Consider the following 26,364-nt stretch of genomic DNA (forward strand, 5'->3'; position numbering starts at 1 on the left):
ATGCTCAGCCGCCATTTCTGTGATGAGGCTGCTGGGAACTTCCTGCAGACCCACGGCAGGGCATTTAATCCCTAAAGTGCCACACAATGGCATCAGGGGAGCCATGGAGGAGCAGGTAAGAACTGCTTTCCTCTTCTTAAACTGCTCACTTTCCACCCCCAGAGATGTACACAAAATACTTTGTGCACATCCCCATTCCTTTCCCCTTGTGGGAACTGAACATTCCCAGCAAGAGTTCCTAACATTCCAACATAGATGGGAGTGGATGACACTAAGGGTTAAACCATTACATAATATCATTTCAAGAGTTTTAAACCAGAGGTTATCAAATTTTGGTCTGCAGATGTTACATAGGAAGTAGGGATGTGCACAAACCTGTTCGGAGACCTTTTTATGGGCAGCAGTTTGGCCAGTTCTAAGGGTGCACTTACACCACCACCCCTCTGTGTTTCCCCATCAGCACCCTCTTAAAAACTGGTCCAGCAAGGTGGCAGCATTCCTCCATCGCCCCGATCCCTCCCCGATCCGGAAGAGACAGGAAGTACCCTGCGCACGGACATACACACACACTGTGCTCAAAAATGTGCACACACGCGCAGGGTACTTCGGATCACTTCCGGACCGAGAAGGGAATGGGGCAGCAGAGAGGAATGCTGCTGCCCCGCCAGACCAGTTTTTAAGAGAAGGCTGGCAGGGAAATGTGGCAAGGGGGGTGTAAGTTCACCCTCCCCTGCCCTTAAATATCCCCCCACCTTCGAACCGGCCCCCGCCAGTTCCATGCACATCCTTACTAGGAAGCTGCCTTATACTGAATCAGACCATTGGTCCATCTAGCTCAGTAATGACTACCCAGACTGGCAGCATCTTCTCCAAGGTCATGGTCAGAAGTCTCTACCAGTCCAATCTGGAGATGCCAGGTAGGGATGTACGAACAGGTTCAGTCTGATGGCTCGATATCGGTCTGATACACCCCGCCCCCGGTTCGGTCCAATATCGAGTCAAACCCGCCCCGCCCCCCCCCCCCGGTCTGTTCAGGGGGTTCGCGAGTCTTTATTTATTTTATTTTATTTTTAACAGGAATAGAACTCACCACCGCCACTCTGGGGGTTTCTTCTAGGCCCATTGGGAATGTGCAGTGGCCTGCAAAATGGCCGCCACCATGGGGGTGAGGCCCGGAATGGGCTGAAGACCGCCCAAACTGGGCAATTTGGAATATAATGGAGGCTGGGGGGGGGGACATCTGGAGACACCTGCGGCCTCAGAGAACCTCCATGGAGCAGCGGCGAGTTCTATTTTTGTTTTAAAATAAATAAATAAAATAATTTATTTTTTTAGACTTGAAACCCCCCAAAACCTGAATCGAACCAAGGGGGTTCAAGGTACACAAAACCAAAGAAGCCTGGTCCAGTTCGAGTCTAATTTGGACTTGAACTGAACTGGGCAACCCGGTTTTGTGCATACCCCTAATGCCAGTGAGGCAACTTGGAATTATCTGCATGCAAACAAGCAGATGCTCTTCACAGAGCAGCCCCATCCCCTCAGGGGAATATCTTACAGTGCTCATACATGTAGTCTCCCACATGCACATGTGTGGACAACAACTCCCGTCATCCCCAGCTGCAATAACAGAAGGTAGAGTGGGCTTGGAAGTAATAAAAGCCTTAAGATGGAAGAGGATGCATATCTGTTCAAATTACTCTGATGCCCGAGACTGAGTATTTTGCTGAGACAGACAAGCAGTTAGCCTGCAATACAATGCCCAGAACTGCAAGTCTATTTGCAACTTATTCAAAACTCTTTGCAAAATTTATCTGCAACTTTCAAAAAGCTCTTTGTACACTTAAGTCAGGACATTAAGCTTTGTATAGAGGCCTTGGGAACTGTGGGCGGGGCGGGGGGGGAGACCAACTTACTTTTGAGGTCTTATTTTCATCACGGCTTTCTTTGAAATACGGCTATATATAATATAACAGCCTCTCCTTTGTTGCATCCAGCACAGAAGATCTGTATGTGGAATAATCGTTATATCCGCACCCAAGAGTTAATAATAATTAGCCTAATTATAGTAATTGGCTGCTCAGCAACAGAAGAACAGGGCAATGAAAGATGATGCAAAGTATACAATTTCATCCAAAAACAATCAATGTCAAGCCAGTGAATTTTGTGCTTAGAACAGCAAGCAACTTCTAGGAAAGGAGAGATCATGCCGTCGAGTTGGTGTCGACTCCTGATGACCACAGAGCCATATGGTTTTCTTGGTAGAATACAGGAGTGGTTTACCATTGCCTTTCTCCCACTCCGTATGAGATGGTGCCTTTGCCGTTGTCACTGAAGTGAGCGTCCGCCTCCAGCACCGTCCTATATCGCTGCTGCTGCCCGATATAGGTGACTACAAATATATATTTTCTAGGCACAGTCTGGGAAGCACACCAGCGGGGACTTGAACTAACAGCCTCTTGCTCTCTAGGCAAGCTGCTTACCCTCTGCGCCTCCAGCCTCCACTTAAGCAGAAGGCTTTTCCACCTAATTCTGCCAATACAACTCCGAGTCCCATCATTACGAGTCCCAGCCTTCCCAGGAAGCTTTGCCAGACATGCCAAGCTCAATGTTCATTTTTAGACACAGCCAAATAAAGAACAGGATGAGAGTATCAGAGTCATGTATCGATCTCCTAGCCAAAGCTAGTAAAGGAAAGGTGGCATAAAATCAAGAGGTTGTATTTCCATCACACACGTGAGGGACAATCCACCTCCCCGTGTCAGCCTTCACCGAGAGACTAGAAGTGCAGAGAAAAGCTCAGCAACTCCCTGCATCGATGATCTGTGTCTTATGAGTATGGGCAGTGCCCCAAAGACTGGAATTTAAAGGTGAGGATGAGCTCAGGTGATGGGGGGCCTTCCCGCAGTGCCAGTCACCTGACAGACACTGGGTCTCCCACAACCTAATATAAAGGATGTTCCTCACCACTTGGTGGCATTCATACCAAGAGGAGTTACCTGACAAACTACCCATCCCTGCCCCAACTCATTAGCACTCTTCCAATTCCCACTATTTTTCCATAGTACCGCTTCTACATTTTGTCTGTCCTATCCCCCTTAATCAGGTTTTCTTCCCTCTCTCTCCCTATCCCATTTTTTCCATTTCTGCTACTTGCCCTCCCTCCTCCATCTCCCTGTCTCCTGGTTAGCACCCCACTTCTAGTCATTTTGTTCACCAGCAAAGCTGAAGTTGGCAGGGGCGCTGCCATTAACCTAGCCAGCTGAAGAATGGCACTGACTCTTGCCCTGATGCAAAGGCCAGGCAGTCCTAGCCCAATCATCTCCACGAGTGAGATCAGGTAGTCTTTACAAGTCAATGAACACATGTGCAGAGGCTCAAATAAACCCTAAAGCTTGGTTCGAGTGTCAAAAGTCAGGAGCCACAAGGGGAAAGGGAGGACTGTAATATTAGCATCACATAATATGTTACTGGCATTTTTTTCAGTAAAGGAACAAAAGGCAGCAAAGGAAAAAATGCAAGTGGTATAAGGCAAAGTTATTTGTTCTTGCATATTCCCTTCCAGCAAAGTGTTTTCAAAGCAATCTCGCCTACCACACTGCAAACTTCTCCCTCCCCTTGCCCCACTCTTTCACCCACGGCAAGTTCAACAGCAGTTGTTGCTGCCAGTTGACTCCATGCACAGCTATGTCTACTCTCCAGCTCTGTAGGCAAGGATGTGATTGTATGTAGCAAATTGCTCCCTTGTCTCAGCTTTGGCGTGCCTGGTTTGTCTTCTGAAGCCATTCACTGACACTCCTCAAGTAAACTAGCACTTAGATACGCCACCACCACCCCAGAAGGAGGAAACTAGGGCTATTCTATCAACCAGCAGGGTGGAAACTGAAATGGAAAATGTCTTTAGTAGCCTTATTAAACAGAGTTTGACCTCCCAATCAGAAAATATAAATAGATTTAAAAGACACATGCATGAGAGCCATAGAAAAGGGTTGCAGAACTGTGTTGGAACTCAAATTGCTGGTCAATGACCAAAATAAAGCAAGCAAGCAAGCTAGCTAGCTAGCTATCAGAACTCAAGTTATTTATTAAATAAATTTATAGACTGCTCACTACCGAATTCTCTAGGCAGTTTACAGCATAAAACAAACCAAGAATAAAACAAAATATTAAAATATCCATTAAAACACTCTAGTTATTTCAGAGTCCCATGGCAAGGTTTCCCATCAGAGATCTCCTGAAAGCTCCAAGAGGGAGATGACAGTTAGCAAACTTGGCAACTGCCTATAACTTCCACAGCACCATAAACTATCAAAATATTATTGTGGAAGTGGGCAACAAGATGGGATGGAAAGTAAGAGTTCCAAACAGGACTTTCGCCTTCATACAGCAAAGGTTCTACGAGGGATTGACCCCAAGCATAACTCTTTCTGTTGTACAACATGTCAACAATCCATGGTATCAACAGAGCCTGCTGGCATAAGAAGCTGACCCTGCCACCATAGTCGTCCTCACCTTTTGGCTTCAACCAATGTTATTTATCATGCAACCATGGCACAAAGTATACACAGTTCTTACATAATGTGCTGGGGTCTGTGGACGTTTTGTTGTTCATTATCAGCAGGACACCCTGATGATTTGTCATGAGAGACATTTGGTAGGGCTGGGGTATTAAGGCTTCACACCACTTCTTGTAAATACTCCTTACTACTCATGGGCAGCAAGGTGCTTTGAGCAGTGAAGTCTACTAGTCTCTTAATATACTGCTAAAGCTACATCGTTTAGGGAAGGCAAGCCACAAGCAGGCGAACAGCTGATGTGCTAAACTGTCCTAGACATTTGGGTGCTACATTCTGCAAGGTGGAGGGGGCATGGGCCACTTATGAGCACCAAAATATTTATATTTATATATTTTTACATTTTATATCCCACTCTTCCTCCAAGGAGCCCAGAGTGGTGTACTACATACTTAGGTTTCTCCTCACAACAACCCTGTGAAGTAGGTTAGGCTGAGAGAGAAGTGACTGGCCCAGAGTCACCCAGCAAGTCTCATGGCTGAATGGGGATTTGAACTCGGGTCTCCCCAGTCCTAGTCCAGCACTCTAACCACTACACCATGCTGGCTCTCATAATAGAACTCAGGCACTAACTCTAAATACAGAGGTAGTAGCTCAGTGGTAAAGAACATGCTTTATCACTTGCAGTAGGTCCCATGTTCGATCTCTGACATCTCCAAGTAGGGATAGAAGAGACTCTTGACTGTCACCCTGGAAAGAAGCTGCTAGTCATCATACCCAGATGGACCAATGGGGTTTGATTCAGTAAAAGATAGTTTCATATGCTTAAGAACTTTGGTTGAAGAGTGGTATATAAATATTTGTTGTAGCAGTAGCACTAGTAGAATAAACCATGTATATCTATATACAGTTTTTCTATTCTCAAAACAGACACCAACATGACCCTCAGAACTTGAGGCTAGAAGCATCAACATTTAGGACACAAGGTCCAGCTGCCAAAGCAAAGAGCCATTAAACTTCCAAGATGGCTGCTGAATTTCTTCACTGGAGTTTCTGGCCTTAACCCTCAAAGCTGTTCTTGAACGATTTCTTAGGTCACTGGGAACAACCACCAAAGTATCATTTTATTTATTCAATGGGATTAGATCCCACCTTTCCATTATTACTAACACTCAAGGCAAATTGCAAGGCTTGTGTGATGACTACAACCACAACCCTTTGACCATATATTTCAAAAGCAAAGATCTGGGGACTAAGGAGCCCATTAACTTTTTGTCTTTCTTTTTTAAGTCCAACATATTTATCCAGGCACCATGTGATTAGATTTGTTCTTAAGCAGCACTGAAAGCCCCCCTGGGCATTTTGAAATAAAGTGTGGTGGAAGAGTTAAATATAAGTATTCCATATCCCCTTAAGGCAAAATATATATATTACAGAAGAAGAGTGAGACACTTGGAAACCAAACAATGAGAGTATTTTGGAAAACCTGGGTTTTAATCTGAGAGTGCGTTTACAGTCAGTTTCACCTACTGTTCTCTAAAATAAAAAGTAATCATTGTTTTACTACCCCCCCATATTAAATTGGTGTATTATATCTAGCACAAATAGGCATTTGTAAAGAACTGCTTTCTCAACAAAGACATTGCTCCTGGCTATTACTATATTAGACAACATTTTCTCTGATAGGTCATGAGCGACATGCTGAATAAAACCAATCATCACCCTAAAAAAAATCAATATTTTTTCCCTTTCACGATACTAAGCAAAACATGCTTTTGGGTATACTTCTCCAGTCTCAATACCAACCCTGGAGAAGGGGTTAAACTGGAATTTATCCGGGAATTTTAAACTTTGGCTAGCAATTCTAACAACTGGCTAAGCGGTTTCCAGTGCTCTCAGCTTGCTATGCTCAAAGCTTTTACTGCCCAGCTTGAATTTGCTTCTCATTAGTAAGAGGTTGTGGAATGAAGTCTGTGATCATCCAGAATTGATAAGAGACCCTCAGGAGGTAGTGTAGAAGATACAGCCAGAGACTCAGGAAGTGCATTTAACTAGCACTGAACTACAATTTGACTGCTGTGTACACAAAACCTAACAAATAAGCTTGAAATGCAAGGCAGCTGACACTTTTGATAAAGTGGAGACTCAAGGAGAGCAGCACTCAGCACAGTTTTTTGTTTGTTTTTTAAGAGGGGGCTGGGGGTAATCTCCATCAAGATGCACAGTGATGTATGGGATTTATTAGAAAAAAACATTTTTATGTCCCATGTGTTTTCATGGGTATACCATCTTTAGGGCACTGAACATACAAACTCTCCAAACAATGGTTAATAAAAATCACAATGTAGAATGATTAATTCATATATCACAAAAGCACACAAAATCATTAAACCAATCCCTTTTTAAAAATAAAAATCACATTGTAACATACCTAACAGAATATCAAAAAACACTGCTAACCACATCCACCAGTAGCTTTGTAATGCAAACCCAAAGTAAAAGAGTATGCAAAAATGTAATGCAGGAATGAACTTAAGTAAGATTGTATATCAGACAATAGAAAGATATCACAACAAAATCTAAAAAACCATGGGGGGGGGAACTAGACTCTTACCAAAAGCAAATTATCCTGAGGACATAGGTTTCCACCCAAAAAGGCTAATATTGGAAAGTCTACTGCCTGAAGAACTGAAGCACAAGTGTTTTACATTACCACACCTGTGAGACAAAAACTCATCAAGCTGGGAAACCTTAGAGAGGAGACCATGTGTTAAAGGGAAACAATTTAACTCTGTAATTTACTGAAAACTTGTTGCCTTGAAATGTGTACCAATGTGTAGTCATTGCAGACATTTGAATGTAAAATGGAGCATATTATATCTACATACCCTAACGCAGAGACAATTCTGACTATTCGGAAAATTGATAACAAAATCAACAATTAAAGTCACAGGAAATCCTGTTAAAGAACTAACTAGGTCTCTAATATATCAAAAGGAGATTTTCTGTATGTCAATTTTTCAAGTGGGGGTCACTTTGCGGGGGAAACTCAATATGAGGGCCATTTCCCACTGTGCTGACTACCGCACAGTACTGAACTTTTCTCAGTATTATGAGGGCCCTTTAACAGAGACAGAGCCCTCTCTTAAGAAGTACCCTAGGAGGAAAGCCCTGGGAAGGGCTACACTTCCCAGCACCCAGTGCACACTTCCCAAGATGGCTATGGGGCTCAAATGCGCTCTACTTCCCTTCAAGGAGCCCCACTCCAGAGCTGGGCCAAGCGCAGCACTGCACAGCAGGAAAGGTCGTCTCTGAATGGTTCCGGTGGACAGAGTATTCAGCTTTGGCAGAGGCTTCACACAGGCCTCTTGCAACTTTGGAGAAGCTGCTGCCAGTCTGCTCAATATTGAGCTAGATGGACCAATGGTCTGACTCGGTTTCAGAGCATAATTCCTATGTTCCTATTAATGTGGGGCAGTCTATATTCTCATTAAGTCTCACTGATAAATGCAAAGTGTCACATGCCCAAATAATTTTTGGAAAGCCAATTCGGCATTGCATTTAACAAGGACTGACATTGCTACAGACCACTGCTAGGAAATGAAATTGCTTGGGAAACAGTACATGGAGAAGGCAAGTGCACACTCAGACACTCAATGAAAAATGCATCTCATCCTCGCAACCGGTGGTAGTGGAACTGCCACCCAAAATCATCTCAGCCAACAAACATAGATACTTTTTTCTAAAGAGCTGCATTTTAAAAAATAACATAAAAAATAAAACTAATATAACATATGGGATGTTATGTATTTTGTGCACTCCCTATTCTCCTGCACCAGCACGGCAACAGCTGCCTATATCTCAAACTGCACTTTGTTACAGCATCATTCCATCACAACTGCCTCCTTCTTTCACCCTAAAATATGGCAGCAATGGAAGAAGTTTCACACCGTCGCCTGCCGCTAGTAAGCCTGATGCCAATCTAAGAACTGCATGGGTGTGCTAAAACCAAAACAGTCAAGTATAGCCACCAAATGTTACATTGCTAGTCTGTCAAATTGCACATTTAATCCAAACAGTGGCAGATTGGCTATAATGAAAAAAACAGAAGTGGCTACCATCTGCAACTTCAGACATGAACCATTCGGGCATATGGCACTGCAAGCTCTCAAAGATTATTCAGATGGCACACTGATGTAAGAGCTTAACGCATCCTTTAGGGCCACTTCTTGGTGAGATTTGGGGAAATGTATACCCTTTGCCTTCTGGAAGACCAGTCAGTCTTAGAAGCAGTGATTCCAGGGATCAGGAGGGGGAAAACCCATCCACAAATGCCAAGCTGAAGAATCTGGACCAATGCTCCAGCTTTGGCTGACTGAAGTACTGAAGAGCGCCCATTATTTATGGGTGTTTTATGAAGTACTGAAGAGTGTCCAGATTATTTAGCTTATTTACAGTCAGCCATTGTTGGGTCTTTGCCATGACAGTGCTCACCACTGAAGTATTCTGGTCTCTGCTCTACCAAAATTCCCCCTTGGATACATACAAGCTAGAACTCCTGGACTATCTAGAGCTTGGTTATTAATTTTCACATAATTTATCTGAAAAACCAGTGCCTGGATCACTTCTTTGTGGCTAACACTAAATTTAGCCAATCTATAGTTTTATTTCTGTTTAATATGTAGCAAAGCATTGTAAACACATAAGCTTAAGCCATCCCTCATCCTCAAAGCAGCCTAAAACTATCTTCATTCATTGGGCAGCATTTTGGCCAAGCCATATCAAGTTCCTTCCCACATTCATATGTTTCTTGCCACAGCATGATCACTACTGACAAATGAAACCCATGAATCCAAATAGGAGATGCGCATATATGCACACACAAAGAGAAAACAGTGCATAAGATTTCTTGATGAAGGACAAGAGCACACAACCATTTTCCATTACAACATCTTTTCCTATCAGCTCATGGCTACTATCCACATGCCCTGAGAATGGCTGAAAGTATGTTAAGGCTGCAAAGCCAAGTCTCACTGAGAAGTCCAAGGGTGCCCAGTGACTTCCGAATGGCAAACTGGTGGTACGGTCACATGACCCTAAACAACAGCAAGTTTCAATCCATCCCAGGTCAAAGTTCACACAGCTGTCTTTTATGCATGAGAAGTACAAGAATCCCTGTTAAGACTGATATGAACAATATGAAGTCTGCTGGCAGTCCTACCTGCTGGAGATGGTGGAGTTCTGTTCTTTCAGAACAAGCTCCCGTTGCTGCAGGGCAATGATGTGCCTGGAGAGGTCAACAGGGCTCCTGTCAATTGGAACACACACAATTCACAGTTAGAGATGGTGAGAAAGGCTAAGGGTTACCAGTGATGCAATTTTAGATCATAGGCAGCTCAAGACTAAGACTGCATATTAGAAGCTGAACATGAGTTGCGGGCTATAAAAAGTCAGCATTAACATTTACTCCAGGGAAAATCCACCAGGAAGTCTCATCATGCCCTACTGAAATAAAGGCATAGCTAGTCAATTCTACTGCAGAAGAATTTCCTAGTGGATTGTGCCCTGCAACTTTAAGTTACTGTTGTCATTCCAGATATCACATGAAAAGCGATATACAGTGGTCCCTCGACTTACGAAGCACTCGACATCCGAAAATTTTGACATACGAACGACAAAAAATACCGGAAGTCGTTGCCAGTTTAGATGCGGCTTCCTCGACCTACGAATTTTTAGATGCGGTTTCCTCGACTTACGAGTGTTCCGGACCTCCGTGGATGTGCTTTTCGACTTACGAAAATTCCGACCTACGAACGTGCGTTCGGATCGGATTATCTTCGTAAGTCGAGGGACCACTGTAGAATATAAAAACAAATAACTTAAGCAAACATAAGTAGCAGTCAGTATAAACAGATGTTTACACCCCTTTGACCAAATGGAAGATGATGCATTCTTGGGCAAATCCTTCTTAAGTTCTTTGGTACAGAGTTGTAGGACTTTGGCCTTCCAGCTATTGTTGGACTACAACTCCCATCATCCCCACCCACACTGGCCAACAGTGAGGGATGATGGGTGTTTTAGTCCAACAACAGCTGGAAGGCCTCCGTTGTGCAGCCGTGGTTTAGTACATTAGAAAATATAACACATTCCACTTGACATGAACCAGCCAATCTCCAACATCTAGCCTTACTAGACAGAAATGAATAATGAGATGTCAGTGGTTGATGTGAAGGTATTAAGTGGAATTCTTGTACCTAGTAATGCAAGCATATATGCAGCCACTCATCTGGTCACCTGTGGCCACTCATCCCCAGGCAGCTAAGCGTAGAAGCTCCTGCACACTGAAAAATGCTAGGCTTTTCTCTCCATCCCTCTCATTTCATGCTGCCAATGGGCCACAAATAACCACACATATCTATGTTAGTTAAGTGAGCTAGTAACGTTTTTGAACTTATTTGCAAACCTAATGTACCAAACACAAAACCTTAACATGCCACATCTAAATAAATAACTAAATAAACTAAATAAGCAAGGGAACATGCAGCACAGTAAACAAGTGCTATGAAAAGAGGTTTCATAGGTAACATACAAGAACATTGTAAAGATATGGAGTTTAACTTGATTAAAGATCCCAGTCAACCAAGCAAATTGCAGAAATTGTCCAGGATGTTTTTTTTAAACTCAGTAAGGGCCCAAATTGCTCTCATTTAACTGGCAAATTAGAGCAATTCAATCGTTGGGCCTGAAGCTAGTTTTTAATACGCTGTGCTGCACTGCCCTCTGTCGCATCAAAGACTGCAAAAGGTTCCTGCACCCAAGTGGAAGGCTTTTATCCATTTATTTTATACATCAACTTAATCAGCAGAAGTAGGGACCTGTATGGCGGGGCAAGCTTGGTCAGTAGCAAACATTTTCCTGTTGACAGCTGTGAATTTTGGGGCACCAATAAGCAGTCTATTTCTGTACTGAACAAGGCAAATAGAAATGTTTAAACTGAAAGCTAACACAAGAAGCAAAACCTGGACAGTCACAAAAGAAATATTAGCATCATTAGGTACAAAAATTTGACAGAAGAGATAGTGTCTTTTCATTTTCCAGGTACCCTTTTCATAGATGAAATGCCAGCACTTGTTTCAAAAGGTCTGTTTTGATCATGTGCCCACATTCAAAGAAAACAACTCAAAATATCAAGTTATCCCTTTCACAGAACACACAAGTCCTCCTCTCAAAATGAGAGTAGGAAACCCAAAGCTTGAATCACCACTGTATAACAGTGTTATATCAAACACTTTTCTCAACACTGATTTAACTTTACATTGTCTAGTTGAAGTTAAAGCTCCCCAAAGCCCTCCTCAACATGTTGTATTCAACACATGCACAATTTGTGTACAACATACGCACATATAGATCTGTTCAGAGGTACAGTTATTCATACACCATGTTCAACACATGTACACTTCTTATTTGTGCCCTGCATTTGAGGGGGCCTGCTCACTTTAAAAACAAACACATGTACAGTCATTCACACAACAATATGTACATGTACACAGACACCTGTATGCATGCACACCATAGTGTCTAAATAAGACAAGAGTCATGGGGAAATCTATTCTATGCAAACTTATGCAATTCTATGGGTACACACCTCTGTTCATACATATATCTGTCTCAGTATCGATATATTCTAGAGGCAAAAGGGACCATTTCACTCCTATTCCCTAGCGCGCGCACATCTCAGTCAAACAAGTTACCTATCACTCTCTGTAAGGTTGATGGGATTCCTTCCCAGGCTGCGCTTCCTTCACTTCAAGAATGATCTATAGTGTTGGGTCTCCAGATGTTATTGGACTTCAGCTCCCATAATCCCCAGGCCCAGTGGCCTTTGGCATGAGTCAAAGTCCAATAACATCTGGGGGCCCAATATTGAGAATCCCTGATCTATATGACCCAGGGAAGAAGCAGTAATAATTCCAGAAGACTCCACTTGAGGGCTCTCACTTCTCCTCAACTCCAAATTGTGTATATATGTTGCACATCTCTTCCTGATGCTATTAAGCCACTCCTCACCACCATGGCAGCAGAAGACAAACAAGGCTTCCAACACACATACACCTCTCCTGACACATAACAGTGCTTTATTGGAGCATACAAGACAGGTAAAAGTAAGTACTCTTGACTATTATGTTATAGGCCTAAGCCGTGAAAGCAGAGAACAGAATACTGTATAATTAAACAGACAGAGCACAATGGGGATCAAATAATTTAAGTGAAAGAGAGGATAGGAGGAAGGCTAGAGACTTAATTGCCTTCGTCAAATTGTGTTTCTCCAACTCCAGGGTCAGCAGTGCAAGAATTCAAGTATATCTAATTAAAAATATAAGCTGAAGGCACACTTTAAATTTTTTTTTAAAGGAGCGCAAGCAAACAGAGCACATTTTCTATAAATGTGAAAAGGCAATTACAACACAAAGTGTCCAGCAAAGAAGTGGATATGCGTGCAGTTGGTTTAGAGATTTAACACTCATGGTACAGACTGCAAACAAATGATATGAAGCTTGAAGACAGTGACATGAAAGAGAGTGCTGAAGCAACCAAATACAGTTTGATCCAGGCTCTTTTAGATTCCACAGCATCTAGTTTGGGACCCAACAGCAGCAAAGGAAGAAGCAACATATGCACAAAGATTTGTTGCAGAATAATCAAAACAAAGTTCTAAGACTATTTCAGACGGAAAGCACGGTCACATTTCCTCACAATACAATTTATTCTGTAATGCCCAATAAGGTTAGATATAATTTTTACATTCCAATATACAGAGTAATACATTCCAAAGTGCAGTTTGGATGGAACTACTGTGCTGTTATCGGTCTACAAATTTTACATGCACAATGCTAGATTAGAATTGTAACAGAGTCAGGTCCCAATCAGTCCCCATTACTATGCCCATCCATGGTAAACCAGTTCTTCTTGTTGTTTATTCCCAATGCTTACACTACATTTGTTGTGAGTCATCTGCCTCCTCTTGGGTTCCCTTATATCACTAACATTTTATTTCCATAGTGGCAAAACTCATTCAGTCATCATGCCCAGGCTGGGATACACGGGTGTGGTTTGTCAGCCCTTCTAGACAACACTTAACATCAAGCAGCATTGATGGTATTGTACAATCACAACACAGCAATGATTTACATAAGCAGATATGTATACATATTTTACACAGATCATCTCAAGTGCTTCCACAATTTGGGAAAGCTTTCTCTAAACTCCAAATATGGAGATGTTTATTTCATGTTAGCTACCTTGTGTTATAGCCAAAGAGGAGAGCTGGTCTTGTGGTAGCAAGCATGACTTGTCCCCATAGCTAAGCAGGGTCTGCCCTGGTTGCATATGAATGGGAGACGATGTGTGAGCACTGCAAGATCTTCCCCTCAGGGGATGAAGCCGCTCTGGGAAGAGCAGAAGGTTTCAAGTTCCCTCCCTGTCTTCCCCAAGATAGGGCTGAGAGAGATTCCTGCCTGCAACCTTGGAGAAGCCGCTGCCAGTCTGTGAAGACAATACTGAGCTAGATGGACCAATGGTCTGACTCAGTATATGGCAGTTTCCTATGTTCCTATGTTCCATAACTGGAGACTAATTTATTCATACACTGCAGCGCTGAGTCATCCGGGCTGCATTTCACAAGGCAAACTGTTCTTAAAATGGACAAGGTGCACCCCATCATAGCCCTGAAATACTTGATAGGAACATAGGAAGCTGCCTTCTACTGTTTCAGACCATTGGTCCATCTAGCTCAGTATTGTCTACACAGACTGGCAGCAGCTTTTCCATCTGGAGATCCGAGGGAGGGAACTTGGAACCTTTCGTATTCAAGCATGCAGACACTCTTTCCAGAGCAGCCCCATCTCATATATATTTTATTTAACATATTTATATACCTCCCAAAACTTACGTCTCTGGGCAGTTTACAATAAAACAGCACAGCACATGTAGTCTCCCATTCAAATGCAAGTCAGGGTGGACCCTGCTTAGCAACAGGGACAATTCATCCTCGCTACCACAAGATTAGCTTGATATTTGGTATAGCAGTTATTAGTGTTCATTCAGTGAATAATAAACATCACCACCTCTACAAAAAAACAGACCAAAACGGCAAGGGAAATCACTGCAGCTACTCAAGATAAATCTAAACATCAGAAAGTACAGTTTTTGCCGGCTTCTCTGGAGCCAAGCACGAGTACAGATGGCATTTTTTCTACTTAGAGAATAAACCTCCTAGCAAAAACTCCTCATTATCCAAGTAGAAAAATACCAGTATTCAGAGAAAAAAGTTTCTGCCCTTAAGGCATACATTAGCCCAGCACTGGAGTTTTAAGGCACTAAAAAGACAAAAATCACTCTTAAGTAAAGCTCTTTGAATTTCTTTGAAGTGGAGATAATTTGGAATGGAGAGTAATTTGAAGACAATTTTGCAACTATAAAACCACTCAAATGAAGTGTAGAGCTAAGTTCCTGACAACCAGCCCTGTGATAATTACTTCACTTTTTGTTGAGGCGGGAGGCTTTTAAAAAGTGGAGTAGTATGCAGGCTGTGAACTAGGTAATCCCAGTGCAAATTTTGATTTGGCCACCAATTCACTTAAGGCAAATGATTCTCTCACAACCACAACACCCTCCCTGCAATATGTGGGGGATGACTATTGGCCAGGCTGGTCTTGCAGTGCTGTGGGTCAGGATTATGGAAATTGTGTATGCAATCTATTTCTCAGATTTAGTCCCTTCACTTTGTGGAACAAATGTGACAACATTAATTTGATATCTGTGGATGAAGTAGGCACTTAATGAAGCAGAAAAGAAATAAGACATATAAAGATCATCCCAGCGTAAAGAGTAGTCTTTAGTTTAGTTTAGTTTATGGGAAATAATCAGAGTTCCGCACAGCGTCAACACAATAAGAAGGTTCTGAAATATTCTAGTCTGGGCAAAAGAAAAGTGATTACAAAACTATGCAGAATCACAAATTTCAGACTAAGCAAATATTTCTGTGCGATAATTTCTAGAGGGGACGGCAAAGTCACATTACCAGTAAGACGGCAACGCCACTGGTGTTTTAAGGTGCGGCTTCCAGGTACACTTGGATTAACTATTTAGAATTGCAAAACATAAAACTATCCGGAGTTGCATGTATCATCTGAAGATTTCTGTTTGGCGTCATTACACAGCACACAACTGCAAGGGAACACAGACGACACTGGACTTCCAGGAGCCAGACAGACCACGACTGTTAAACTGTGGGTGCTGTGAAACATCACAAATATTGGGAAATATTTGTCAAGAGATAGATTTTTTTTTTTAAAAGAACATGGGCGAAGGATGTGGCGGTGCCAAAGCCAGGCTTTGCCTGGAGCACCAGCCAGCCCAGACTGAGCTTCTCCTCAAGCTCATGTTTTTGCCCAAGAGCAATTATTACTTTTCACCCCAGACTTATTGGAGGCAAATAATACAAATGCATTATTAAATGTAAAATAAATAAATAAATAAATAAATAAATAAATAAATAAATAAATAAAACTGTTAATGGAACTGCCTCGGGTGACTGGTGAACACCTCAAAATTGTGTTCGGGCTTTGTGTGAGGAAATTAGCTCAGAGTGGAGCAGTTCCACATCAGAATAAATTTTGGGCAAAGTGACGGTTACGGGAAAATGACTGGCTGGGAGAGAGATGTTCAAACACAGAGAAGGTTTTGTTTGAGGGTAAGGGGTACAGTGGGGTAAGAGAGTCACTTAAAGCAATATTATTACTAAAAATATGCTACCATTAACCGTGTAACTGCTAAAAGGAAATTTAGCGTAGTGTCTGAATTAAAGTAGCTTCTAGGCTGACCAGAAAAAGGAGGCTCAGAGAAATAAGCTCTTGGATTTAAGAGAGAAGAAACCGGGATCGAGAGAGACCAGACTGGGGCTCAGCAATTATCATACAACCTCATTCCTTTCTTTATTGGCGAGGAGATCCTTGTAGCTCGGGAGCAACCAAAGAAACTCTTTCCTCAGGGATGGACCAGGCAACAGCAAACAACAGAGAAGAATCAAGGGGGTTAGGTAGTAGGGATAGATCCAAAGGGTGTCTCATGAAGCCAGCTCCAGGTGGTAGCAAGGAGAACTGTAAAGATCATATCCAGCCATTCTAGGGCCTGGAAGCAAGGGTGGCCCGCAGAGCCAAACACAGCCCAGGGATATGGCAAGTAACGGGTGACTCCAAAATATGGAAATCAAGTGAGGGGTACTGGAGACCAAATGGAGCTCAAGAAACCAGGGCGCCCAAATTGTGTCCTGTGGGGACGTTCCAGTTGCTCTTCTTTTTGGGGTAAGGCAGTTCTGGGGAATCTCATGCTGTGCTACAACACAATGCTTGAATAGGTCAATGCAAATAAAATGATTCGACATGCAAACATGGTAACTCTTTTCGGTCTGAAACACCAAGTAAACCTATCAACATTTTAATGGGTACATCTCTGAGTTCCTATAGTCCACTTTAGCCTTCTTTTGATAAGGTGGGAATGCACATTGTGAAGCCTTATCTGACTTTCCTGCTGAGGTAATTGGTTTTTAGCTGGTTTGAGGCATCTATGGAGGGAAGATAAACCCAAAGGAGGGTCAATCATGCAGAGAGACCTTGAACAGAGAGTTATCTTTTGCAAGTTAACTTCGGGAGTCACTTAGGTATCCCAGCACTGGGAAGGCACGAGCCTTGTTCCCTTACAGTTTGGCTTTGGCAGCTGCTAAATCTGGGGGTAACTGTCCCACTGCCTACTAAGTGACTGTTCCCCAATATGCCAGCAAACAGAGGACTCACAATGCTGTGAGGCTCCTGAGCATGTCAAAAGTGAGACCCATACACCTGCAGTCTTGAACATAACCAAAAAAGCTTCTGGGAGCCTGCAGAAAAACAGTGCTAGCAACAGTATGGAACAAACAAAAACTCTGGGAAACATATAGCGAGCCAGCCTAAGAGAGAGAAATAACTGATTCCTGCCTCTTATTATGGACTATATACCAATTTAGAGATGGGATAGCCATCAAAATATGACCCAAAATCTCATGGTCAGTCACTGTCTGCAACTGCAAAGAGAAAGAGAAAGTAATGGAGATGGGGAGCTTCTTAATAGGCCTTATGGAGACATTCAGGAGACCAGGTTTATTCCAATTAATTCAGGACAAAGATAAACTGCCAACAACCAAGAAAAAGACTAACCCCTCAGCTCTTAATGATGGTAGGCACATCTGCGTACAAGCTCAATTTGTAGTCTAGCTTACCCACAGGGATGCACTTTAATTGCTTTGCTTTTGCAAATTACTGGAGCTCACAGGCAAAGGGTTGACCAATAGGTGTGACAGAGGGCAAGTGGGTCATGATCTCCCTCTCCCTTTTTAGCAGGCCTGCCAGAGACTTCTCTGGGCTTCAGCACAGCTGTTAACTATTCAGTCATAAATAATGGAAGGCAGGGGCAAGGCCAAATCCTCCACATCTCACAGCTACTTAGGAAGCAGCATTAGTTAATTTTCTCAAGTTCAAGGTACTTTTGTTTCTGGACACTCAGCTTGAAATACAACATTTTTCTTGAAGATCAACATTTTGTGACAGGCACACAGATAGAAAATGCTCCATCATATCTCCCCTCCAGCCTTGGTCATGTACAAATCAAGTAAATATTTATTTCAATGAAGATCAGTCCCTGGAACATAGTAGAGCTGAAAACAAATAAGTAGATGCTTTATCTGGACAAGTTGGCTTGATATGCCTTTTAATCATCTCTAGTTTGGAAAAAGATTAGAAGTGGCTTTTAAAAGGATGTGAAGAACGTCAGAAGCTTCATAATTTAGCTCATAAAAGAAGGCAATTAGCATGAGAATCAAGGACTTGTTTCCATTGTGAATGCATGGGCTCTAGGTGACCCTAGGTGGGGTCACAGATCTCCCCACTGCTAGATGCACGTCCCACTCTGCAAATTGCAGCAGAAGAGAGAAAAGCAAGACTCTTTCATGGCCCTGTAGCATATGACAAGCTCTTAGACCAGGGGTGGGCCAACCCGACTCTCCAGTTGTCGCTGAACTACAACTCCCATCCTCCCCAGTCACAATTTATGGGAGCTGCAATACAACAAGAGCTGGAGAGCCGAGTTCGCCCACGCAACTTAAACCAAAGTTCACAGAATGAATCCCTTCAATCTGACTCTGCTAACTCTTTGACTCTGCTATATCATCAGTGGGGCATGTTTGTTTATTTAAAGATTTATATTCAGCACTGCCTAGATCAAGCCACTAAAACCACCCCCAGTGGTTTGACCAAGATTGTATTGTAGCAAAAAAGGACCTGGCCACAAAATTCAAATTATACAGGGTTAGCACGGATGTGGTGACTGCCTAAGAAATATTAGAACAGAAGAAGCAATATAAATCATTAGTAAGGGGGGGTGGGGGAAGAGAATTTCAATAAAGGAATCCTGGGAACAGAGCGAAAGACTCGAGAGCATTCTGGATGATTGTGATAGCCAGTTCTAGTGGGAACTCCTCCAGGCTAGGGTGTTACATCTCAGCAGACAACTGGTTAACACATTTTAAGATCCTTTACTTGACCAATTATACCAGGAATACACCCCCTTTGCTTCATTTAGACTCTCTCCTTGCTTGGTCTCCTATCACCACCCAAAATTTTTTTAGCTTAGTGACCCAGATAAAATCAGACAAAGCATCTGGTCTAGATCTGATCCCTGTGGAGCTATTAAAAGCAAACATTGAGTGGTGGGCCTCCGTATTGGCAAATCTTTTCTCTTCTATTGTTCGGGTAGTTCGCGTACCAGATTGATTGATTGACTGATTAACTTTATTATGATCGTAGATCAGACAGTACAACAACAGAAAAGAGACAAAAGAGAGAAAAGAAAAGAGACAAAAGAAAAGAAAAAACATTACCGGAAGAATGGGGTACTGCAGTTATTGTCCCTATCTATAAGAAAGGTCGACGCTCCAATCCATCTAACTATCACTCAATAAGTTTGCTAAGCATAGTTAGTAAAAGGCACGCCAGACATCTCAGCTTACTGACTGGGCAGAGCAAGAGAATATCCTTAGGGACCAACAGCCTGGGTTCCGAGTTGGGCAGTCCACATTGGACCAGGCCCTGGTTTTACAGCATCTAATGGAAAAGTATGCCGGTAAACCCTCCTCCTCTCTATATGTGGCATTTAAAGCCACTTTCAACTCCATCCCTAAATCGCGACTCTGAAGCAAACTGGCCAACACCTCCAAAGACCCAAGACTACTCCTGCTCATCTGTATGCTATATGAAAACACCTCACTGAGAGTAAAGTGCACTAACAAGGGTCATCTGTCCGAACCTGCAGCCACGCGGAGGGGGGTTAAGCAAAGATGTATCCTTGCTCCTTTTCTGTTTAATTTCTATATTAATTTTTTAATTCCCCTTCTGGATAAGCCCAACCTTCAGCCACATAAACTAGCAGACAGACCCATCTCAATCCTATTTTATGCCAATGATGTGGCTCTGCTATCGAGAACATTGATTGGCATGAGGAGAGAGCTACAAAGACTGACACAGTTCTGTGAAGATGACTCCCTAATCATAAAGACCGAAAAGACTAAGGTTATGTTACTTGCAAAAAAATAATAATGGCAAATTAACGGCAGTAGGGTTGAGCAGGTTGGGAGCTATAAGTACTTGGGCATAGTTTACTACACAAATGGTACATGGGGTTCACAATGTGAACATGCTGCAGCAAGTGCACGGAGGAGAGCATCTGCTATATTCGTTTTTTTTCCAAACCAGAGGGGGCTGTATTATCCCAGCAGCTGTCAAGGTATACCCGGCCAAAAAATGGCACAATTCTTGTTTGTTTGTTTATTTATTTAAAATATTTCTATACCACCCAAAACTTGCATCTCTGGGCGGTTAACAATCAAAAACATTTAAAACATTTAAAATCCAATATTAAAAATATTAAAACTATAAATCTAATCAAAAGCCTGGGTGAATAAATGTGTCTTCAGTGCCTTTTTAAAAGTTGCCAGAGACGGGGAGGCTCTTGTTTCAATAGGGAGCACATTCCAAAGTCCAGTGGTAGCAACGGAGAAGGCCTGTTCCAGAGTTGTCAGTAACCGCAGACGAACCTCTTCAGATGATCTTAACAGGCAGTGGGGCTCATGGTGAAGATGTTATCTTAAATATCCAGGGCCTAAGCTGCTTAGGGCTTTATAGGTAATAAAAATACTATATGGGGTCCAGATCTGTTCCACCTGCAACTTCAAACCCATGGAGGTTGTTCAGTCTAGATTCCTTCATGCCATCTTCCAGGTGCCTAGATGAATTTCAAATGCCATCCTATGCTTAGAGGCGGGTTTAACCAGAGTCAAAGCCCAGGGGTGGCGTCACATATTTAATTACTGGCTCAAATTATATGTTTGCCATCTGGGCATGGCCCCCCGGTATTGAAAGATGAGTTCCATTCCAATTGGTGTAAGAGCCTTCATGATAAATTGGGCAGAAATGGCCTCTCTCCACAATATCTACTCTCCCTGGGACATGAAGCCACCAAAAAAATTATTAAACAACGTATTGTGGATATGGAGAAGCAATCTGATTTAAGTCTTGTTAACCTTAGTAGCATTCCAGGTGGTTTCTCATACTACCCTCAGCCAGCGGCGTACCTTACAAATTTGACCACTCTAAGCCAGAGGAGAGCGTCCTCGCTGGCATGGTTTAATACCCTGCCTTCTGCCATTTTGGATGGCAGATTTAAGAGAATACCACTCAGGAACCGGCTATGCTCATGTGGTTTGGGCAATATCGAGTCCATCTCACATGTTCTTTTATACTGTTTATATTATAGGAACATTTGCATTGCCTGGATTGAACCACTTATTAAAAACATGCCAGATCGATCAGAAGAGTATTACAATGCCTTTCCTCTGGCAAACCAGTATATAGCAGTTACAGCTGGAGTAGCAAGATTCTGTGCCGTAGCATGCAAACTGAGACGGGAGCAGTTGATGGATTGTAACGGAGACCTCTGTATGTATATGTTTTGATACTCTATTACCCAGTCCTGTTCTTGATTTTATTTTACTTTAATTTTATTTTTCATTTTATTTTTTGATTGCTGGTCACTGACTGTAATAATAAATGCATTCATAAAGATTTATATCCCACTCTTCCGCCACGGATCCCAGAATGGCGTACATGGTTTATGTTTCTCCCCACAACTACCCTGTGAGGTAAGCTAGGCAGAAAGAGAGAAGTGACCGGCTAGTAAGGTCCAATCTGAACAGGGATTTGAACTCAGGTCTCCCCAGTCCTAGTCCAATACTGTAACCACGACACCATGCTTTACAGGCGTCTTGATTTTCCAAAGCTGCTAAATAATGCTTCTTACAAATTTGACCACTCTGCCACCCTTTCCTGACATAAGCACAATATAGTCACTGGAAATACAGAATGTCTGTACAGTTTTAGACATTGCTAGGTAGAGTGTACCAAGGCACAAACAACTGTATGCACTTTCAGCGGGAAACATTCCTGTATACCAAAAAAAGCTGAAGCATCTGTATTTGAGGTACCGTCAAGATGAAGGGAAAGCCTTGCCCCCTTCCCCGGCACTGTAGCCAGCAGCAACCAGAATGGAGAGTAGCTTGCTCTCCCTCCACACCAGCTGCCATCAGTGCCGCACTCCTTCACTTTTTCTCCCACAGGAAACAATGGTTGCCACTCACTTCTATGGGACAAAGCACAGGAGTAGTGCGTGCATGCCCTCTAGAGGGCAGGGGAGCACACTACAAAATAAGAGCAGCATGACCACAAATGCAAGAAGACAGAAACTGGTTTTTAAAGAACAATTTAAACTAGGTAATGCTTGTATTTGTTTGGTTTATTGTTACGGTCATAAACCAGCACAATTTTATTAGGGTTAGGGTTTTTTTAAGGCATTTAGCAGAGCACTTTTGGGTGGCATAGAGGTACAGTCCTGCGTGTGAGGATAATCCATTGCCCCCAACCACCTTCTTCTCCCACTCTAGGCCCTTTGAAAGAAAGGAAAGATTGTACTGTCAAGTTGGTGTCGACTCCTGGCAACCCCAGAGCCATGTGGTTTTCTTGGTAGAATACAGGAGTAGTTTGCAATTGCCTTCCTCCTGAGCAGTATGAGACGATGCTTTTGCCGTTGTCGCTGAAGTGAGCGTCCACCTCCAGCACTTTCCTATATCGCTGCTGCTGCCCGATATAGGTAACTACAAATATATTTACTAGGCACAGTCTGGGAAGCACAGCGGCAGGGATTTGAATGAACAGCCTCTTGCTCCCTAAGCAAGCTGCTTCCCCGCTGCACCACCACAGCTGACTTATGCAGGATCCCCTAACTTGCCATTTAGTCTGATGCAGAACTCTGTAGAATTCACAAGCTGGCTCTTTCATGCTTCATTACTTTTTGGATGGTCATAATAAAAGCATTACCTGCTCTGGACTGTGATTTTTACTTCTAATGGACCAATACCACCGCCTACGATAGTGTGATTTTATATAAATACACACCAAAAGAAAAATTGTTTTTCAAAATTCAGACTAAAACACTGCCTTCAAATTTTAAGTCCTAATTTTTGTACCATAAATGTATAAAAACTTGATAACTTGTAGGTCACAATCTGTTATCAAGGGGTTTTTTTTTGCAATTACATACAGAGGATTATTTTATAAACCAGTACTATCACACTTACAGACATTTTGCTTTGCTAAGAGTGTCTGGCTGTACATATGAAAAAAAACCATTCCAATAAAAGATTCAGAGGCTTTCTTTTAAAAAGATAGATTAAGTTGTAAAGTAATTATAATGTTGATTGTGGAAATAAATTGTATCCTTGAAGACCATTCTAAAAACACTAGTTCTGTAACAATGTAAGCATAATTAATCAGTCAAGCCTATTGTCACATCAAAATTATGTTTAAGATGTACTGCAGCACTAGCCAATGGAACCTAAATCTCTATATTTAAATAGTCAACCATACAGAGAAGCACATTTGGAAGGGGACTGTAAGTTATGGGTCACCACGGTTAGGGGCACCCTGTCATCTGCACCACCCTGAGCAGGGCAGGGCAACTGGAACCTTTATATATTGCTGGTTCAACAGCTGTCTTGCTGAGCTCTTCTGGGCTCCAGCTCTTGCCTTGCCCCATCAGACTCTGGCAGGGACATATTAGAGCAGGGGTGAGCAAACTTGGCCCTCCAGATGTCGAACTACAACTCCCATAAATTGTAGCTGGGGATGATGGGAGCTGCAGTTCCGCAACAGCTGGAGGGCCAGTTTTGCCCACCCGTATTAGAGGTTTGATGGGCAGACTGATGCTTTAAAAGTTGTAGTTGATTTATAGGTATAAAGTGGCTCAATTTTCACTGGAGAGGACAGAGATGTAATGGGTAGGACTATGAACTGAAGGTACACAGTAGACCCGTTCACATGACGGCTGGCAAGGTAGGAGAAGCATCCAGAGCTGGGCACACTCCCGATTTTCAGTCATGTGCTTGCAAACATCAAGGTAGGAGGTAGGGAGAACACTCTGTGTAAGGTGGCAGCAGCTGGGTAGGGCGTGTGCTCTACCCAGCATTCTTCCTACCTTAAATATTTGCAATCACATAGCTAAAAATCAGGAGCAAAACTGGCTCTCCTAGAAGCTGAGCGCTTCTTCTATCCTGCTGGTGGTCACGTGAACAAGCCTGTTCATTCTTTGAGGTTGTTTTGCGTCTGGTATGTTACAGTGACAGGGAAAGATGAAACGAAAATTCTAAAGGAGCTCTAACAATAGCAACTTTTGTTTATTACATTGTGCATTATTTTCACACACTCGTCAAAGTCTTCAAGAGTGCCCTTGGTAAAGCTTAATACTATGAAGATGTGGCTGAATCAAACAACTCAATTTATCAATCAATTGTGGATTCTGAGCACTGCAAGACTGAGAACTCATTCTGTGCAAAGCACTATGTCACACAGATGGCACTATATAAAGAAGAAACTCAAAATGCTTTAGCCTATCAGTAGTAGGGATGTGCATGAACCGGCATTCAGCCGTTTGGGCCGTGGCGGGGCGGTGGTGGTTACATTTAAGGATCAGGGAGGGTACCCATTCCCCACTCTGCGCATTTCACCTGCCAGCACTCTCTGCAAAACCGGTGCCAGGTGGCAGCGTACCAGAAGTGGCCAGTGTGCATGTGAAGAATGCAGCAGCCCTGCGGCACTGGTGTTACAGACAGCGGCGGCAGGGGAAACACCGGGGTGGGGGGGTGAGCACCCTCCCTGATCCTTAAAGGTAACTCCCCACCGCCGAACCAGCCAAACGCCAGATCTCCAAATCAGTTCGGCGGTCTGTAAAAGGACTGCCGAACCAGTTCACGCACGTCCCTAATCAGTAGGTCTGTTTGGTTTTTATAAACATGTATCAGATATTACACCTAACTGCAGCACACAAGTAGGCACACACATGCGAGTAAAGACGGACGGATGGACGGACACACACACACACCCCGTCTCTCCCCCTTTGCAGACCTCCATCTTCTGACTCTGCTCATCTAAGTCAGCTATCCACAAGCCAGCAACTCCGCTTATGAACTTCAGGAAAAATGAATTATACGCATCCCCAGACACATGTCAATAAAAATGAAGAAATTTCAGATTTACAGTCGCTGCCTTCAAACCCTCTTCCCCAGCTCAGAGAGGATTAAGAGGACTTCAAAGCAGCCCAAGTTCCAATTAAACCAGTGTGACCACCCCAGGGATGCAAGCATATTCCTCTGATTAGCAAGATACACTCTTTGAACTGTTTAGCTAGGAAAAGAAGGCTTTCAGAACTTTAAACAAATGCAGTAATTCTCTGTGGGGGTTTTTTTAGCATCTTTTTTACAAAAAACCTGAATGTTTAAAAACAAGGGCAAATTGCAGCACGGGTCAAAAGCTTTGTGGAAATGCACTAATAGGTCAACAATCAGTGCTTTGGATCTGATGGAATATAAAATTAACCACCAGAACTCCTGCAGAAATCCTAATACAATGGAAAGGCACTTAAAATGAATGACTCTCTGAAGCCATAACTGGATGTTACAGCTGGAATGTATCAGGGTCTACTGTTAGGTCAGAGGGGGCAATCGACATGCAGCCTGAAAATCTCTTCTATGCTTACCTCCACAGAGAGGAGGAAATGTACCTTGCTAGGCCCATAGACACTTCAGCAAGGCTGGACAAGATAAGTTGTCAGACTAAGCCAAGGAAACACACAGGCTTTCAGGAGCTGGGCAAAGAGGCAGGCAGCCAACTTGTTTAAATAAGTCCTTCCTATTGGTCTGCCTGGCCCAGCTGCTATCTATCCCCTTCCCTCTTGGATTCCATCGACAGCCACTCACTCTACACGGCACAAAAAGAGAAAGAGTCCCAGTAAAGGAATGGCACAGCGGGGAAATGGCTTGATTAGCAAGCCAGAGGTTGTCGGTTCGAATCCCTGCTGGAATATTTCCCAAACTATAGGAAACACCAATATCGGGCAGCAGTGATACAGGAAGATGCTGAAAGGCATCATCTCATACTGCATGGGAGATGGCAATGGTAAACCCCTCTTCTACCAAAAACCACCACAGGGCTCTGTGATCACCAGGGCTTGGCACAGACTCGACGACACAACTTTACCCTGTTTAGACAGCTATTTGCCCTGGTTCCCACCACCATTACCACCAACTGATCCTGCTTTCCTTTCCTCCCTAATACGTCTCCTGAGGACAGGGACTCTTATTTCGATTTTTACATCAATAATA

The 26,364-nt window shown here is 43.0% G+C and overlaps 1 protein-coding gene across 8 annotated transcripts in view; it reads right to left on the reverse strand.

The window, feature by feature from the left end:
• Window positions 1–26,364, reverse strand: part of MAD1L1 (mitotic arrest deficient 1 like 1) — a 578,229-nt gene that overhangs the window by 506,055 nt on the left and 45,810 nt on the right. For all 8 annotated transcript variants that reach the window (XM_053276888.1, XM_053276891.1, XM_053276890.1 and 5 more), the window contains one exon: window positions 9,733–9,819. In XM_053276888.1, coding sequence (XP_053132863.1) covers window positions 9,733–9,819 — 87 coding nt within the window. The remainder of the gene's footprint in view (window positions 1–9,732; window positions 9,820–26,364) is intronic.

This window comes from Hemicordylus capensis, chromosome 13 (genome assembly GCF_027244095.1).
Source record: "Hemicordylus capensis ecotype Gifberg chromosome 13, rHemCap1.1.pri, whole genome shotgun sequence".
Classification (NCBI taxonomy): Eukaryota; Metazoa; Chordata; class Lepidosauria; order Squamata; family Cordylidae; genus Hemicordylus; species Hemicordylus capensis.